General features: G+C 36.5%; 2 protein-coding genes across 3 annotated transcripts; both read left to right on the top strand.

Moving 5' to 3' along the window:
- The first annotated feature begins 4,633 nt into the window (after positions 1–4,633).
- LOC131599172 (DNA repair protein XRCC3 homolog) lies at positions 4,634–5,688 on the top strand. Its single transcript, XM_058871618.1, has one exon. It carries the CDS (start codon positions 4,780–4,782, stop codon positions 5,638–5,640), a length of 861 nt encoding a protein of 286 aa, XP_058727601.1. The 5' UTR covers positions 4,634–4,779; the 3' UTR covers positions 5,641–5,688.
- Positions 5,689–6,637: 949 nt separating this feature from the next.
- Positions 6,638–10,223, top strand: LOC131594828 (actin-related protein 6-like). 2 transcript variants are annotated; one of them, XM_058867036.1, is made up of 6 exons: positions 6,638–7,719; positions 7,808–7,871; positions 8,236–8,320; positions 8,411–8,461; positions 9,407–9,469; positions 9,555–10,223. In XM_058867036.1, the coding sequence occupies exons 1-6, from the start codon at positions 6,808–6,810 to the stop codon at positions 9,598–9,600; spliced, it is 1,221 nt and encodes a 406-aa protein (XP_058723019.1). In that variant the 5' UTR covers positions 6,638–6,807; the 3' UTR covers positions 9,601–10,223. The 2 variants fall into 2 exon arrangements, with proteins under 2 accessions (XP_058723019.1, XP_058723018.1); XM_058867035.1 differs by having other exon boundaries at positions 6,641–7,719; positions 9,544–10,223.
- The last annotated feature ends 9,664 nt before the right edge of the window (positions 10,224–19,887 follow it).

Here is a 19,887-nt window from a genome sequence, read left to right as displayed (position 1 = left end):
GTTGACTCTGCGTTTCATTGGTCCGTATCAGATTACAGAGAGGATTGGGGAGGTGGCTTACCGTATTGCGTTGCCACCAACGCTTGCGAATTTGCACGATGTATTCCACGTATCGCAGTTGAGGAAATACACCGGGGATCCATCTCATGTGATCCAGGTAGATGATGTGCAGGTAAAGGATAACCTGACAGTTGAAACTTTGCCTATGAGAATTGAAGATCGAAAGCTGAAACAATTGCGTGGCAAAGAGATAGCACTGGTCAGAGTAGCTTGGGGAGGACCAGCAGGTGGGAATATGACTTGAGAACTGGAAAGTCATATGAAGGATTCCTATCCAGAGTTATTTGCCTAAGGTATGTTTTCGAGGACGAAAACTCTTTTAGTGGGGGAGAGTTGTAACACTCCATATTTACATAATTTAATTTAAAATTAATTTAATTAGATTATAGGAATTATTTGGCATTATTGAGAAATTAATCAGATGGGCTTGAGTCGTGATTAGTAAAGGAGGGGGTGCCTTGGTAGGCCCTATTACTAATTAAGATAGTTTTATTTTATTTTTCACAAAATAGAGAATTGTGAAAAAAAAGAGGAATAGAACCAAGGAGAAGAGAGAGTCTGGACGTGAAAGAGAAGAGAAGCAGAGAAGTTCGAAAAGAGGAAGAGCGAAGAATCAACCTTCAGGTAAGGGGGGACTCTTCTATTTATCTTCTATTATGGGGTTATAGTTAGTAGAATAGAATTGATCATGTTGTTTATGTCAATCGATTTATGCTTAGGTTGTAGAAATGTTAGGTTTTGCGAGAATTGATTGATAATGTTGTATTGATCATGAATGGTGTTAATTGGATGGTTGAAATGTATTCTAAATGTGTTATATTATGTGTTGTTTTAGTGTACGTGAAATCTAGTTAAAATGGAATTGGCTTGGTAATGATTCGGTGAAAGAAGGACAAAATCATAGGTTGTTCTCTGTGATTCGGATTCCTGGAAATCGCCAGTTTGCGCGTCCAGGAGTTAGCGCCGCGAACTGCTTGGCAGAAAGCCAGGAAGTTTTGATGTATTCAGTACGCGCCACGAGCACTTGTTTGCGCCGCGAAGGCGTACTTCTTTCTTGTTTTGCACCGCGAACACATGGTTGCACCACGAAGTACTTGGCAGAAGGTTAAGGAATTTTGAACTCGCTCAGTTCGCGCCGCGAACCAATGTTGGCGCCACGTGCTGTTAGTGACAGGCCATTTTGAAGAGTTAAAAGATGTGTAACTTTCAAACCGCAAACCGGATTTTGGTGCCGTTTCGAGCATAGTAAAGCTAATCAAATAATTTACATAATAAAAAGGTGTTTGAGTCGTGACTCAAAATTATTTTTAAAACACTCGATTTTATTTAGTTGTGGTGGTTATGCTTACAGGTACACTAATGAATGTTTTACCTGTTATGATGTTGTGATTGTCACTGGTGGTTGACATACATATATTGTCGATATAAAATATGTGTTTTGTTATGGTTGAGGATAGTATAAACTATATGTGGCTATCAATTGTTGTGTTGGTTGATGATTATGATATCTGGTTGATTAATGTTGATGATGAGCATGTTATGGTTGATACATGCATTTCATTATCATTATGTTGCTGGTCCTTGATGATGGTGGATCAGTGGTAGCTAATTCCCATTGTGTGGAATTAGTGAGTGGGTGTTGCCGTATCCTTGACGATGGTGGATCGGTGAGATGGGTTATCCCAAATTTTGGTACCACAAGCATGTAGTTGCATTGCATAAGGCTACTTATGTTATTATAACATGAATGGAAGATTGTCCAATGTTATAATATGTGTTGATTGTGTGTTTGTTGTACTGATTGTGTGGTTATGAATCTGATCGTAACTGTAATTGGGTGAATAGCATGTGATTAATATTTTATTATCTATATCCTATAACATTGGTTAAATATGAATGAGACTCATCCTTACTGTTGTTATTTTTCAGATTGAGGAGTAGCTCTTGTACTTGGTGAGGACTAGCTCGTCAAGTAGTTCGTTAGAGTAAGTTGGGTCCGTGTCATGCTCTGGTCGTGTAACACTGGGGACGTTGTTTAGAGTTGCTCGTTAAACTCTTTTATTTGGGTGTTTTATTATGGTGGTGTTTTAAGTCTATGACTTTGGATGTTGCATTATTCAGATGTTAAAGATATTCCGCTGTGTTAACATGATGATCTGAATAATTTTGATTTAACGTTCTCTTTTATGGCATGACACAAATATTGTTTTGATTATATGGAAGTTGTAATGCCCTTTTCATGTTTTACTCTGATTATTATTTAATATTTATGCGGGGTATTAGAAGGGTGTTACAATAATGACTTAGATTCACACCCTTACCTTGAATCTCTAGTCCTCCCTCTTCAAGAATCTACTATTTCCCTCTTTTCTCTTCTCTTCTCTTCTTTCTCTTCTTGCCTCTTTTTCTTTCTATCTCTTCTAATTAGGTTTTACCTCATCAACCCTTACTAACTCTATTTTGTTATTTTGGGCTCAACCCACCCAACTCCTCATTCTAATTAATTAGGCCTATTACTAGATATCTACTAGTGTTCACATAATCACATAATTAATTAAATAACACACATATTCAATTAATCATCAAAACACAATAAATAATCAATTATCATATGATCAATAATTAATAAAAATAGACGCATAGTAATTAAAATAAATAATAAAGGAACCAATAAAATCAGGCTGTTACAGTTTTGATGTTAGTTTGGAAATTGTGGTGTTTGAAAATTGTTAAGTGATACTGTATGGAGATTATTGTTTTGAGAATTTTTGTGTATGTGCTAGTTTATGAAGAGAAAAAGCTTGGCTTGGTATGAAAAGTTAGAGGTTGTACTTTGTTAGCATGGTGTTGAAAAAAACAATAGTATTACTGTATGTGAAAATGGTTTGAGTGGAAGAAAGGCACAATGAGGGTTGAAAATTGTTAGAATGGTGATTTGTACGTGAAGATGAGAGTGGCTTGGTATGAAAAGTTAGAGGTTGTACTTTGTTAGCATGGTGTTGGAAAAAAACAATAGTATTACTGTACGTGAAAATGGTTTGAGTGAAAGAAAGGCACAATGAGGGTTGAAAATTGTTAGAATGGTGATTTGTACGTGAAGATGAGAGTGGAGATTTGTTCCTCTTTTTATAGCCTTAAGGCTCATGTCACTAATGGAATCAAACAATAAATTATTTTCATTTAGAAGTTTGTCCCATGGTTAATCTCCTTCCATCTTTGGGTGATTTTGTCTAGAGGATGTTTTGAAAAGAATTGAAGATCATGTCCGTATGCTTTGGAAACTTTGAGGATTTTGTCAACTTATTTTTTATTTAATTTTCATTTCTAACTAAAGACTAATAATAACATAATAAAATAATAATAATCAGCAATATTCTAAATATTAAAATTAATTCTACTAATACTAATAAGAAAATAATAATAACAATTAATCTAATACTAATAATAAAACTAATATTAATAAAATTAATCATAATTACAAAAATCTAATTGAAAAATAAAAATTGAAAACTAATTAAAAAATGTTAAAATATGGAGGAGGTGAGATTCAAACTCGGATTTTTTCACACATGTCACTCCTTACACTCACTTCACTATCCACTAGGTCAATGCACTTATACAAAAGAAAATGGCATTTGCAAATATATGAATGGTATGACAATGTACCTCAACTTAAGTGTAGTAGCCAATAAGAAAAACCCAAATCACAAGAAAATCTCGATCCCATGCTTTATTGAATGAAATGCATGACAATGCGAATGACCTAATGGAAATATGTAATTGACATGCAAAGTTTAAGCCAGCTAAAGGTAAAATCGAGAGGGCAAATTTTAGAGTACAACAACTAAAAAAAATAAAATCATAAAAGATACATCCTATGATGCTTGCAAGTTTGGTGAAAATGGATGTTGTAATATAAAAGTATATCATTGTTTACTTCTACTAAAATTTGTACCCTATACCATATGCTTCAATGTTTTAAAGAACCCTTTAAACACCCACATTTTCACCAAATTATAATTATAAATATAATAAAATACAAATGAAAGGTATATTTCCGACTTAAAAAAGCATAAGGTATGAAAAACATACAATGTTGTCTCCATTTGCTCTATAAATGACCATTGTTTTGCTAGATGTTTTTATGATGGAATCTGCAAAAGTTTGATTTGATATCATATAGGGCAAGTTATAGGCTAGAAAACAAAGAGACTTAAGTTGATGGGCGATAACGTGAAAAGGATTGTTGAATTGAAATTAGGAGAAAAGTGTTTTTTTAATTTAGTCTAATAAGAGAATGACAAGTGATCATTGATTAGTAATGAGTAGACAATAGATACCCGCCACCTATATGTATTCTTCAATTTGATTGGTCAACAATAATTCATTTAATCAATTACATCAATGATCATAATTTAATGTAACTTAATTTTGTTAAGAAGGGTATGTTAAGGAGTTTAGTAGTTTCCTCCAAACTTAAATAGATAGTTGATTACTCTATTTATTTATTTTTCTCTTAAAGTAGATTTTTCATTTCTTCACATTTAAACTGAAAATTTTATATATGGTGGGTATATATTTTGCCACCACTTGGTAGTTATATATAATAGAGCTGTCTGGTTACAATTTTATTTCCCCCCGATTTTACAAAACAAAACCCATATCCATCTGAATAGGGTTTATATGAACTGAACCATTGATGAATAGAAGGAGATCAAAATGTTTATACAGCCGCAAAATCTAGTACAACAGCTCCATCAGAGAACCGAAAAATGCACCGTGGGGTGTCCCGTACTCGATCGCCTCCTCAACGGCGGCGTACCCACTAAATCAATAACAGAACTCGTCGCCGAAAGCGGAAGCGGCAAAACGCAAATCTGCCTCCAACTCGTCCTCTACGCTCAGCTTCCACCTTCCCACGGCGGCCTCTCCGCTTCATCTCTCTACATTTTCACCGAGTCCCCTTTCCCCGTCCGCCGCCTAAAACAACTCTCCCGCTCCCTCCTTTCATCTCATCCCAATCTTCTCAGCTCCGATCCTCTCTCCCGCGTCTTCCTCCGTGGCATTTATTCCGCTGAGAAATTTGTTAGTTTATTACCAGACATTGAGATTTTTCTTACTTACTGGAAATCAAGATTGTTACCTGTTAGGGTTATTGTTGTTGATTCTATTGCTGCCTTGTTTAGATCTGAATTCGATAACTCTAGAATCGATCTTAGGCGGAGGTCATCGTTGTTTTTCAAGATTTCCGGTGGATTGAAATCGTTGGCGGAGAGGTTTGGGTTGGTTGTGGTTGTTACTAATCAAGTTGTTGATTTGATGAATGATGGTGAGAATGGAGTGAGGATTGGGAATTTGAGTGAGATGTATTCATCGCGGCGAAGGGTTTGCCCGGCAATGGGGCTTTCGTGGGCGAATTGTGTGAATTCTAGAATGTTCTTATCGAGGGATGACTACGGGCAGACGAAAAGGAGAAGACTGAGTGTTGTTTTTGCTCCTCATTTGGGTCAATGTTGTTCTGAGTTTGTAATTACTGGAGATGGTGTTTTTGGAGTGGAGATTGTACCAAGGAATGTATGAATTGTTGTTTTTAAATGCTTTTATTTTATAGATAGATGATAATTTTAATGTGTGTATGTATGTATATGAATTGTAGAATAGAATTGTATAGGATAGAAAGGAAAGATGTTCAATGTTTTGGTTCCTCAGTCTCATCAATAGTCAAGCCAGCACTGCATAGTTTCTACCATTGCTGTTACATAAGTTTGGTGTTACATAAAAAAAAAATGCATGAAATACACTAACAGTAACTAAACGAGATATGCAACTTTAGACTAATTTCACAAGTACTGCAATAGTGGTGATCGACCTCAAGTGGCCGAAAACAACAACGACTAAACGACTGTCATTTTCAGTGACAATGTAGGTTTTGGAAACGACCATGTGCGAAGAAGTGGATCCTAATTACAAGTTTGGAAAATCTCAAAACTCTTAGCTGCTTAATTCAATGGAAGGAATGTTTTCAAAAATCCTTCATGTTTCAACCTACAAGTACAACAAAACAAGTCAGGGATGTTGTAAAAAAATATCTTTTCTGATATTTAGAATTCTTCTGAGATCTGTGATCTAAAATTACAATTGTGGAACTTAATGACCATTTGAAAAACAATGAATTGATGACCATTTGAAAAAACGTAAATTTGAGGAAAGAAAATGATTGTGATAATTTTCTTGTAGCACTCAACTAGGAGCCTGCGTTGGGTAATTTTGTCCTATTTTTGTCTCTCTCTTAATTCTTTTATTTTTTTACTAAATTTTAAACTCAAAAAATTAAAAAAACCTTAAAACCACTAGTACTCACTATTTACGGAATGAAGTGAAGTGGTATTTAATTATTTTCAATAATTTATTCATTTAGGTATGTTTGGATTGATGGAATGTGATAGAATGGAATGGAGTGAAGTGGTATTTAATCAGATTCAATTGTTTGGATTTATAAATAATGGATGGAGTGGAATGGAATATGATGGAATCTATTCCATCTTATTCCATCATATCCTTCGATTTTCATTCCACTTAATTTGGGGTTTATGCAATGGAATGAACTAAAATATTCTATTCTGCTCAGTCAAATTATAAAATATACACAAACAATGAAATGAAATCTCAATACCATTCTGCTCCACGCTCCGTTCTAGTCTATCAATCCAAACATAGCCTAACGAACTGAAACTGAAACTCACAAACATGTCAACAACCACCCAAGTGGTGGTTCTCGACAACGGCGGAGGTCTAATCAAAGCAGGCTTCGGCGGCGAACGCGACCCCTCCGCCATTCTCCCCAACTGTCTCCACAAACCCCTCGCCTCCAAAAAATGGCTCCACCCAAATCCCCTCAACACTCCCGCCTCCGCCGACCAAGACCTCACCTCCGCCTCCGTCCGCCGTCCCATGGATCGCGGCTACCTAATAAACCCCGACCTCCAACGCGAAATCTGGTCCCACCTCTTCACCTCCATCCTTCGCATAAACCCTTCCCAATCCTCCCTCCTCCTCACCGAACCCCTCTTCTCTCTCCCTTCCATCCAACACTCCCTCGACGAACTCGTCTTCGAAGATTTCAACTTTACCTCCCTCTACGTCGCCGACTCCCCTTCCCTCGTTCATCTCTACGAAACCAGCCGCAGCCCTAACGGCCTTCTCTCTAAAGCACAATGCAGTCTCGTCGTCGATTGCGGTTTCTCCTTCACGCACGCTTCACCTGTCTTTCAAAACTTCACTCTCAACTACGCGGTTAAGCGAATCGATTTAGGTGGGAAAGCCCTAACGAACTACCTCAAGGAACTTATTTCGTTTCGCTCTGTTAATGTCATGGATGAAACTTTCATTATTGATGATGTTAAGGAGAATCTCTGCTTTGTTTCCGTCGATGTCCCAAGACACCTTGACATTGCTAGAAAGAGTGGAAGAGAGAATCTCTTGAGGTGTACTTATGTGCTACCTGATGGTGTCTCGCACACAAAAGGGTTTCTTAAATATCCTGAACAAGCTAAGAGGTATCTTGTTCCTGATTGTAAGAAGGAGAATATCGATGATCACGAGGAAATTCCTCAACAACAGCATGAGAACAATAGACAGAAAGTTGATTTGACCAAAAATGTATTTGTTTTTTTTTTCAATTTTTGTTTTATGTTCACATTCATGTGTGTCAATCTTGTTAACTTTTTTTGTGCTTTGTGTTCTATAGGAATTTGACTTGACCAATGAACGGTTTCTTGTCCCGGAGATGATTTTCCGTCCAGCTGATTTGGGTATGTTCTTATTAGTAGTTTCAATTTAGTGCTATTTCAAATTGGATTAGATACGCAGCATTATTTCATTAATGTTTTGTCATTTTATGGTTCTTGAAATTGTGAAATTTGTATTCAAATGGGGAAGATGCGTCAGTGGTTATGATGTGTATTGTATATGGAAAGTACCTATAAAACGATAAAGTTCTAGTTGAAATCACAGTTGTAGACTGCAATATAGAACATTGGAATTATAGTTAAACATTTGGTTGATGAGTTTCTTAGGTGATTGCGAATGAGGATCGTTGTCTAATTTCACTATTTACCCCTTAATATCAGGTTTTAGTTGTATTCTCTGTAAAATGCTGAACAAAATGATTTGCAGGAATGAACCAGGCTGGGCTTCCAGATTGTATCGTACGAGCAGTAAATGCCTGCCATCCGCACCTCCACCCCATACTCTATGAAAGGTAATTTCCATTCGATTTCATGATCCGGTTTGTGGATTGTTGCCTTTTGTACTTCTCACTATCATCTTTGGATTTTATGATCTTTGGCAGCATCATTTTAACTGGTGGAAGCACCTTGTTTCCTCACTTTGCTGAGAGACTGTAAGTTTTTTGTTTCGGCCTCAACACTTTGCACCATATTTATTTTGGTTGGGGTGGGTGGGGGCATAGATTGTTTGTTTGTTATTTAAAACTAAACAAAATATTTTGTACCAATATTTATGGATAAGCTTTTTAAACTTGAATAATTTTTTGTTGTCTAACTGATTTGGTTTATGAACTGATTTTAAACTTGTCTTAGTATTGAATCAGTTTCTTAACTTATTTGAACCTCGTGCAATAGTCACCGAAATTTTGCCAAGGCCCTCTCGCCACCTTCCTCTTCTGACTTGCCACTTCATACAACCGGTCCCATTAGATATTGCCTCCTCCTCTGTCAACACCATCAGTATCCCGATTGTAAAAGCTCACTGCTCCCCAATCCAAGCTTCCATTACCTCTCTTGGAAAACCTTGTTGGGTGAATGATTGGCATCAGCAGCAAGCCCCCAAAACCACTAGCAACGATGCAAAGATATGATTCACTGTAATATGCTGAATGCACTTTGTTACAAAGCTGAGCCTTGAATCTTTTCGTTGCAAACTGCAAAGTTAAAAACCAGAAAAATAACTAGTCAAGAGATTAATAATAGAATTTTCTTTTTTGCATGGATATTTTTTGGATCCAAACATGAAATAAGAGAGGAAAGCAGATATGCCTATTTTGTAACTTGGGTGAGGTAGGGTCAAACCCAACCTAAGCTTTGAGAGATGACATTTTTAGATTACAATATTGGGATTTCGGATTTGAAAGTAAAATGGTTTGGGTTATTTTGGAAATTCAAATCTGAATAATAAACATATTTGGTTTATCTATTTATTTAAACCCAGTTTTATTATTTTAACTGTGATTTACTTAAGTTTCAAGTTTGGTTTGGCAATATTGCCTTTTCCGTTGCCTGTATAGTGTCTATTGCAAATTTAATTAATTGATTATGAAATTTTGTAGAGAGAAGGAGCTTCGGCCTCTGGTTCCTGATGACTATAATGTGAAGATAACTACACAAGAAGAGTAAACATCTTTCAGTCTATTTAGTTTCTTGTAAGTTTGTCATTTCTACACAAGAACTAATGGTTCTTCTATAGTCCCCTATTAGGTGTTTGGCGTGGAGGGTCTCTCCTGGCATCAAGTCCCGATTTTGATTCAATGTGTGTGACTAAGGCTGAGTATGAGGAGCATGGTTCTGCTAGATGTCGCAAGAGATTTTTTCATTGACAATGCATGCTACAAATGCAGATATGCAAATATGTACACTAACATGTACTGTTTAGTTGTTAAGATTCATACAGCTAATCCACACAAATGGCACTTAAGAGAGGTTGTCATGCAACAACTATGCAAATTGAGTCACCCCCGTTTTTTGGAACAATGGTGTGAAGTTTGGATTACACACACTTTTTCAAGCATCATGATGCTGGCTGACTGGTATTGGATCTGTTTCCGAAGGATGGTAACTTCCATTCTATAAGGGCCGCAAGTATGGCGAGCTTTTGAAGTGCCAACTAGGGCCTATCTCTTTCAAAATCACCATTGAAGGATGGTAACTTCTCTTTTAAATTATTGTCAAAGACTAAAATGTCTCTTTTAAATTATTGTTGCAAAAATCCAATTCTCTCTGTTAAAACATTGTCATTAGGAAAAATTAACAATTTTATAGTGAGTTAGGTAGGAATTAAGCTGTTTCAGTTTAATATATTAGTGTGTTTTACCTAAACTAGTGTGTGTATCCATATTGAAAAAAGTCAAAATTGTCTTTAGTTCCGGACGCACCTTTTTACACACATTTTAGCATTTCGAGTGAATCACTCCTATCTATGTATGCTTGTTGCCACTCTACATTAATATTTGCCACTCTACTATGTATGCTTGTTTTTTGAATTTGGTTTCTATTTTAATTTGACAATGTTTTTTGCTAAAACTGAATAAAATGGCGTAAAATAAATTTCACTGCATGAAACCTGATTAAGTTTGAACAATAATAAAATTTTCTGGATAAATTTTTATTGAGTTTGAACAATTTTATGCAACAAATTAACTAACTAGTATTTATTATTGGCAATATCGAGAAAAATATGTGAAGGTAAATTTCTTTTTGTAAGAATGAATTCTACTCTAAACTGAAAATTGTTACAACTTGCAATAGTTTTCATTACGTAGAAACATACGCTTTTAGTTTCTAGTGAGTAGGGGTGTAAGCGGATCAGAAAAAACCAAATAAACCGACAATCCAAATCAAACCAAATCGAAATAAAACCGATTGTTTATGGCTCGGTTCAGAAACCGAATCGAACCAATAAAAATCGATGTAGTTTGGTTCGGTTCTCGGTTTTAATTTTTAGAAACCGCCAAACTGATGAACCGAACCAATGGAAATAATTATGCTCTAAATCTTTTATTCCACCCATCATTAAGCTCAAATTTCATATCGTTCCAACCATTCTCCATCTTTGTTTTCACTTTCTTTCTTTGAGCAAAACACACATCTAATATTAAACTCCAAAACATAAAAAGTAAAAATCTTAAGTCACAAAATCTTGCTTTCACTAAACTACTTCTCTTGTCGTTCGCCTCAAATGTTGCATTTACTATCGTTATTATGATATGTTATGGTCTCCTTCTATTCAAGTTCTATTCGTTAATTTTCATTTTTTTGTACCTTTTTGGTTTCTTCTTCAACAAAACTTCTTCTAGTCTTGTTACAAAATAGTTTTGATGTGTATTTAAGGTGTGAAACATGTTAATTGATGCATGTTTTTTCTGTGTTCTATTTTTTAAGCTTTCAAATCTATTTGACACATTCTGATTCCAAATTTCAACTTTTATAATTTATAGTGAATTTATTTCATGATACAATGAAACCATGTCATTGTTTCATATGGATTAAGAGCAAATTGTAAATTGTTTAAAAAAATAGAGCATGAAATAAATGACATGAAATGTATTATTTTAAAAAAAATAGGTTTAAATGGCTTTCACCCCCCTGCAATAGTAGCGAGATTCGGTTTACCCCCCTTTCAAAAAAAAATTTTGGATTACCCCCTTGTAATATTTGGGCACCCCCCTAAACGTGTAAAATCCAGGGGGGAAAATCAAAAAAATATATTTTACAGGGGGGTAATTTTCCCTCTTAGGGGGCAAAAGACTTACAATTTTAATATTATAGGGGGTAATCCAATTTTTTTTTAAAAGGAGGGTAAACCGAATCTCGCTACTATTGCAGGGGGGGTGAAAGCCATTTAACTCAAAAAAATAATAGCATAAACTACATCGAAAAACACAATAGTGGAAAATACATGGTGAATATAATGTTTGAAAAAAATATTGAAAACCGATCACCCGAACCAAACCAAACAGAACCAAACCGGTTAGTTTGGTTTGGTTCCATTTTTGAAAAATATTAAAAACCGAACCAAAGCAAACCGAGGGAGATATTATTGGTTAGGACTTTTTTTTACCAAAAACCTGTCCAAACCGATCTGATTACACCCCTACTAGTGAGTGATTAACAAATGATATGTTTATGTTTATTAATTAAAGGTTGAAAAATATTAATATAGGGTGATAAAACACTTTTCGAAATTTGTATTGTTGGACTTTTGAGATGCATTTTCAAATAAATTTTTTCAACAAAATAAGAGTGTCTCATTTGTAGCGCTTTTTGTTGATGTGATTTTAAATATGTTTGAAGATGCAATTCCAAACATATGAATAATATTTTTGGATTTTAAAAAGTGTTGAAAACACAAGTAAGAGTGGAAAAAGCATTTCCTAAAATAAATAAAACCAGTGGCATAATATTTTGCGTTGTATTTTTTGTGAGAATTTCTCTCTTAACTCCATGGCCCTTTTACGCACCATCGAATTGTCTATTTTGCCGTTGTGTTTCGGTAGATGCATCTCTGAAAGAACCCTTTTTTTGTTTTAACGTTGTTCTGTTCCGTAGATGCATCTACGGAAGTCTTACGTAAGTGGATCTACGGAAGTCTTTCGTAATTGGATTTACGGAAAGGTTTGGTGTTATAACTCCCGCCAGACCTTTCCCCTCCTTCATTCTCTTCATTTCAAACTCAAACACAAACACAAACTCTTCTCATCTCTCTCAACTTCAAATCTCTTTCAAGTTCAACCTCAAATCTCTTTCAAGTTCTACTTCAAATTTCTTGTCAACATCAACTTCAAACAAGGTTTAGCAACTTCAGCATCAACTTTAATCGGTAAGTTTTTCGAATTATTAATTAATTTAGAGTAGTTTTGAAATTGAATTGTAATGTGATATTTAGGTGTAGAAATAAATTGATAGGTTTAGCAATAGTGTTTAGAGACAATGTAAGGTTTGTTTGACGTTTTAAACAGATGATCAAGCCACCAAAAATAGGTTTTGTAGTGGCTGGACTGACTCAGACGCCATTGTTGCGTTTCTGAGTTTCAGTTGTTTCCGTAGATCCATCTACGGAAGAGATGAACGTTGGTGCGTTCCGTAGATACATCTATGGAAGCAAAGGTACTTCCGTAGATGCATCTACGGAAAAATTGAGTGTTTTGTAAATATCATACTTCCGTAGATGCATCTAGGAAGAGTAATTTTCTGTTTTTATTTTGTTGTTTATTTATAAATACACAGTATCTAAATCGAGCTTTTTTGTATCATAATGTTGACATCATGACCCACGGCCCGGATAGACACATTCTTGGGAGGACAGCACAACACACATCCGTCCGACGAGAACAGTCGCGTATAGTATCTCAGGTCACTGATGGAGCTTGGTATGAAAGATTAAGTTCTTTCCTTCTGGATAATGGTTTCACAAGAGGAAAAGTAGACACAACTCTCTTCTGTAAATCGTATAAAAAGGATATTTTAATTTGTCAAATTTATGTTGATGATATTATTTTTGGAACATCTAATGCTACACTTGGAAAGGATTTTGCTAAGTCTATGCAGGCAGAATTTGAAATGAGCATGATGGGAGAATTCAAGTATTTCTTAGGCATTCAGATCAACCAAACTGCTGAAGGAACTTATGTTCATCAGACTAAGTATGTCAAAGAACTTCAGAAGAAGTTCAGATTATCTGAAAGCAAAGAAGCTAAAACACCAATGTATCCAACTTGCGTCTTAGGTAAGGATGAGGTAAGCAAGAAGGTAGATCAAAAGATCTACAGAGGAATGATAGGATCTCTTCTCTATCTGACTGCTTCTAGACCTAATATTTTATTCAGTGTTTGCTTGTGTGCTAGATTCCAATCAGATCCTAGATAAACTCACTTAACTGCTGTTAAAAGAATTCTTAGGTATCTGAAAGGTACTACTAATGTTGGTTTAGTCTACAGAAGATCTGAAGAATACAACTTAGTAGGATATTGTGATGCTGATTACGCTGGAGATAGAGTTGAAAGGAAAAGTACTTCTAGAAGCTGTCAGTTTCTGGGAAGTAACCTGATCTCCTGGTACAGCAAGAAGCAGGCAACTATTGCTCTCTCTACAACAGAAGCAAAATATGTAGCTGCTGCTGGATGTAGTGCACAGATGCTCTGGATGAAAAGTCAGTTAGAAGACTATTAGATATATGAGAGTAACATTCCTATATTCTGTGATAATACTTCTGCTATTTGTTTATCTAAAGATCCTATTTTACATTCTAAAGCTAAACATATATAGATTAAACATCACTTTATTGGGGACTATGTTCAGAAGGGTGTTCTTTCTTTAAACTTTATAGATACAGACCATCAGTGGGCTGATATCTTTACAAAACCCCTTGTTGAAGATAGGTTTAAGTTCATTCTGAAGAACATCAGTATGGACTTATGCCCAGAATGAAGGTGTTGAGATGATCTGATATATGGATTAGACTGAAGATGCTGATTCATTTATTTGCGTATTTTACCTATCAGATGTTCTGATCATGTATGTTCATATGGATACTCTGAATCTGTTATCACTAACGTTTCATATGTCTAAGTATGACTCAGAACTTCTGTTAAATCAAAACAGCTGTCACCAGCTATTCCAGATGATGACCACATGTTCATCAGAAGGGACAAGCATGCGTGCAGTTGATGAGATGTCACCCTAGGTAACTGTGCAAATCTTTTCAAATCTCATGCTATCTACTTTAACGTCTCTCAACATTAAATGTGATTGATTCATATTCTGTAACCGTTGCATTCAGAATCTCATTGAATTTCATTTTCAAATCCGTGTCTATATAAACTCATTACATCTTCATTTTCTCTCCTTTCACTCCTTCATTATCTTCATTGTTTATGCATTTTTGCTCTCTGTTTCGTCTCTACCAAAACCTTAAACCTAAGCAACCCAGATTTTTGAATTCCTCTTCATCAATGGCTTCGTCTTCACCAAACCTGTCTGCATCTCAGCTTCAACAACAACAGTAACCTGCTTATGCCCAACAACAAGAGAAACCAGCATTCACAGAACCTATAAAATCTTGTTTGATTCCATACGCAGATTTAGAAGTTCTCTATGAACTCATGGCAGATTTTGAAAATCTTCAAGCGCATAACTCAACATCAAGACGAACATGTTAGTTCAAGGCTGGGCAAATTACTTTGATCGTCTCATTGGACCAGTTTACCCTGATTTAGTAAAGGATTTTTGGTCTCATGCTACCGTCACCCCCAACACCATTATCTCCTTCATCTTAGGGAAAGAGATTTCAATTAGTGAGAATCTCATAAGGAAGTTATTGAATCTCCAAGGCTTGGGTGGAGTAACTGGCGCTATTCCTAGAAGAACAGATTGGGAAACAGTTTACCCAGAAATCTTTACATCTGGTAAAGGTTCACCAAACACCAAGGATCTGAAGCTTTCATACAGAGTTTGGGCTAAGATCATTCTGGGAACTATCAACCACAGAAAATCAACTGTTTCTGCAACCTATATAAATCAAGACCAGCAGTTCCTTCTGTACTGCATTAGAAAGGGTATGAGAGTTGATTTACCTCACATTCTGTTCCATCATCTGAGGACTCATGTGAAAGACTCAAGAGAAGCAGAACGTCTGAAGTATCCTAAGATCAAGAAGAACACCATTCCTATGGGAAGGCTGATATTAGACATTCTGACAGAGAGTGGTCTGATTGATGCTCTGAAAGAAGCTGGCTCAGTTAAAGATTTGATTACTGTTAGTGGGAGTACTCTGACTTCCCATACTCTGAGGAGAATGCAATTAATTGGAAAGGTCCTCTCTACTCCAACCGTGGTAAATGATATTCTGGTCAGAAGAATTCCAGTTGCTGATTTCCAGCTGTTCTTCAAGGAAGAACTTTCAGACTCTGTCCTTTTCTATCTGAAATCTTGTGTAAGAGACAAGTTAGAATTTGATCCTGCTTGGCTTCGTGGAAGAAATCTTCCAAATCTGGATGAACTAATCAAAAGAGATAAGAAGAAGAAAGAGAAGAAGAAGAGAAAGACTGTTGGAGAAGGTCCTGCTACAAAGAAAGCTAAGAAGCAGAAGAAACCTTCAGGTATTACTATTTCTGATTCTGTACCTATTAATAGTTCTGAACAAGTATCAACAGCTGATCTTCTCTCTCTCTCTCTCTCAAAATCCCTAGAACTTCTGAACAACTTAAAAAGTTAATAGAAGACATTGATAGTGTAGACACTTCTAGTTTACACTCTGATTCTGACCTTCCCTCTCAACAAAAACTACCATCCTCTGAAATTCCATCTTCTTCCACCATATCAAAAGGAAAATGCCCACTTCATTCTGAACCACAAATTATGAACCCCAAACTTCTCAATATTATTTTCCCAACAATTCCATCTGAAAAATATCTTCTCCACTTCTCAACCTCAACCAACCTCCTCTATCCCTAAACCAATCTCACCAATATCTGACCCTTCTTCACCATCAACATCATCTGACCTAGTTGCTATGGTCTTAGACTCTGACAACGAAGCAGAATCTACACCTCTCCCATCATTTTCAAACCCTTCTCTTCTGTTTGAAAGAGCCCCTGAACCCTATTTCATCTCCAACCCAGAAGATCCAATAACCATTGTCAGAACCAACCCTCCACCACCTTCTGTTGATATGCGTTTTGAAATAAAACATAAGGTACAGACAAAGTTAGAGTATCTGAAGGTTGCCCATGACCCCAAGCTGGATCATGGGGCTGTTGGGAAGCTTTGGAAAGCTTTCCTTGAAGATGTGCAAACAGACTTTCTAGATCTCCAGAATGATTGTCTTGATGCTGCTCCTGTTCCTGCTGGACTGGCTTTGGAGTATGGTGCTGGAAAGTACTTTCATCCCATTATGGACTGGAAGCCTCTAGAAGAAGCTCCATTTGTTGATGAGATGGAAGTTGATAATCCTCTGCCTCTAGTTGTATGGACTGAAAATAAGCCTCTGATTCCTTCTAAGTTTAAAGTTCTGACTGGAGACTTTGAGATGCTATTTGAATGGTTCCAGGAGAATTCTCTTAAGAAGAATCCTGCTGATGGCCAGATGGTTCAAGCCTCTGCTCCAACAGATGCTCCTTCAACCTCTGTAGTGCTGGAAACGCTGAAGGAACTTCAGTAGAATCAAGCTTCTGTGTCCAGTCGTTTGGACAAGCAAGATGAGACAAATGAGGAATTCAGAACCTGGATGCAAAGATCTGAGGAAGCTTCCAAGAAGCAAGCAGAAGACACAACTGAGATCAAGAATCTACTAGCAGCCTTAGCCTCTAAGCTTAACTAGTCTTAGTCTGAGTCTTGTGTCTTAGTAGTTTTTCTTTGTTTCTTGCATCTGTTTGACTATCAATTGCATCTGTTTTGTACTCTCCTTCTGATTATAAATGAAATTGCTTTCTTCATTTTGTGTCTTTCATCTGAATCTTTTATGCTTTTTGATTTTATGACAAAAAGGGGGAGAAACATGTGAATACAAGCCCACACTTACAAAGGTGTTTTTGATCCATGGCAAACTCCACAAGCAAACAAGCAACAAGGCACAAGCAAAAGAACTCAAGGAAAAGCAAGTTTGGCCATTCAAGACAAAGCAAGTCGACCTGCTCTGTATCTAGGTCGACCCAAAACAAGGAAAACAAGAAAGATTCAGAATTGACACAGACAGGTCGACCTACTCACAATCCAGGTCGACCTAAATTGATGAAATTTACACAGCTCACTGTTAGGTCGACTCACACAACTAGGTCGACCTAAACTGAAGAAAAGTCTTCAGAACGTATCTCAACAGGATTCTGGTCGACCTAAACCTTCAACAGGTCGACCTAACTGGGAAGAATTTCATCCAAGTTTAATCCAGCTCTGTTAGGTCGACCTAAACACTACAAGAGGTCGACCTATTTGATCAAAAATGCCAAAAATGCTGATCTGCTATGCTCCAACTGATCAGCTCTCATATATATGATATAATGTCATTATTGAAGTTTAAAAACAACACCAACAACTGAAAGATACACAAAGGCTTCTCATCTTCGATCATCGACACAACTCCAACACAACTACACACAATCATTTTTGCGTTGAGGGCTTGCGTTCAAGATCGATAACGTCCATGGAACGGAATTGAAGATTCCTAGTGGGTGAAGATTTGTGGGGTTTTTGGTGAATAAAATCTGAGGGTTTTGTCCTCTAAGATTGGTGAATTTTGGGGGTTTTTATCAAGAGGCTTCATCAAGGATCCAGCTGAGTGTGAAGATTGAAGAACAAGTGTTCAAGCAATTCAAGACACTGCAAAAAGGGATCAAAGTGAAGCTCTTGGAAGACCTTAATCTGGCTCAAGATTAAGGGGGAAGAAGATTCAAAGGATCGATAAATTTGGATTATTGTTTATCGCTTTGTTATCTTCTTTGTATAAACTACTTTCAACATTAATGGACGATTTCCCAATTTCAGTTTGGAATTGGGGGCAGACGTAGTCGTAGTGAGGACGATCGACGAACTGCCTAAACAAATATCGTGTTCTTGTCGCTTTTATCTTTTCATTTACGTTCTGTTCATACTTGGTTATAATTGCAAATTGACAAACGATTCAAGTGTTAAAATTGTGAATTAAGAACTTACATAAACATCATAATTCACCACACATTGAATCACCATCAATTTGAACATTATCACCAAGTGTTTGTCTTTTCGCTTCTTCCATTATTACTGCATTGCAAACCAAAGTTTATCAAATTAGAAGTTAATCGATTTTCTTTAGTGTAACGAATTGATTCGATAACATATCCTTTCATTGTTAATCCCAATTATCTTGTGGTTCTAGCACATATACAACCCTTGCAATAGTGGTCCAGAATAGACGCAAGTCGATTCAGAACCGCTTTCGCTTAAGTTTGAAATAATTCCGAAAAACTCTGTGAGATCTATTCACCCCCCCTCTAGATCCTTAAGCCTAGCGTCTAACAAGTGGCATCAAGAGCTCTGGTTTATTCCGTGCTACGTGAAACACTTATTGGAAAGATGGCTTCAGGACCTAAAGGGGCTCACAATAGAGCTCCAGTTTTCAACGGTGAAAACTATGGCTATTGGAAGGATTGTATGTGTGTTCACATCAATGCCGTTGATAGGAACATCTGGACAGCAATTGTCAATGGTCCCTTTCAGATCACCATGACAAATGCAGCTGGTGCCGTTGTTCCAAAACCAGAAAATACTTGGGATGCTGAAGATGAAAAGAGATATGGATACGATTGGAAAGCGAGAAACATTCTAATCTCAGCTTTAGGAGTTGATGAATACTATCGCGTTTCCCATTGTAGATCCGCTAAAGCTATGTGGGACACATTGCAAGTTGCCCATGAGGGAACGGATGATGTCAAACTAGCTAGAATCAATACGTTAACTCAAGAGTTCGAACTCTTTCACATGGAAGATGGTGAATCCATCGAAAACATGCAAAATAGATTCGTTTATTTGAAAAATCGTTTAAACTCTCTTGATAGACCTGTTTCCAATGCAGTTGCTACTAACAAAATCTTGAGATGCTTGAATAGGGAATGGCAACCCAAGGTTACGGCAATAAAGGAAGCAATTGATCTAAACACCTTAGACATCACCACTCTCTTTGGTAAACTAGAAGAACATGAACAACATCTTAAATGCCTTGACATGCATGAGAAAAGGGCAAAGAAAGAGAAGAACATGGAGAAAGAGGTAGAGAAGAAGTCAATAGCTCTAAAAGCTTCAAGCTCCAAGACCTCAAATCAAGAGCTAGAGGATAGTGATACAAGTACTGATGAAGACTTCGATGATGAGGAAATGGGACTATTTGTGCGAAGATACAACAAATACTTAAAGAAAAATGGAGCAAAACATTCCGACAAAGGCTTGATCAACTATAGAAAGCAATCAAACAAGTTCAAACAAGATGACAATAACAAAGGAAAGATCAAAGGTCCTTGCTTCAATTGTGGCAAAGTCGGTCACTACAAACCGGATTGTCCATACCTTA

The sequence above is a fragment of the Vicia villosa genome, linkage group LG4 (genome assembly GCF_029867415.1).
Source record: "Vicia villosa cultivar HV-30 ecotype Madison, WI linkage group LG4, Vvil1.0, whole genome shotgun sequence".
NCBI classification, from domain to species: domain Eukaryota; kingdom Viridiplantae; phylum Streptophyta; class Magnoliopsida; order Fabales; family Fabaceae; genus Vicia; species Vicia villosa.
The sequence above is the reverse complement of the archived record's forward strand: the minus strand, read 5'-3'. Positions and strand labels throughout refer to the sequence as shown.

Coding starts and splice junctions, on each gene's coding strand:
- LOC131599172 (XM_058871618.1), top strand. CDS start 4,780: ATGTTTATACAGCCGCAAAATCTAGTACAACAGCTCCATCAGAGAACC.
- LOC131594828 (XM_058867035.1), top strand. CDS start 6,808: ATGTCAACAACCACCCAAGTGGTGGTTCTCGACAACGGCGGAGGTCTA. Junction 7,720..7,807: donor AAGTTGATTTGACCAAAAAT/GTATTTGTTTTT, acceptor TGTGTTCTATAG/GAATTTGACTTGACCAATGA. Junction 9,470..9,543: donor AAGATAACTACACAAGAAGA/GTAAACATCTTT, acceptor GTTCTTCTATAG/TCCCCTATTAGGTGTTTGGC.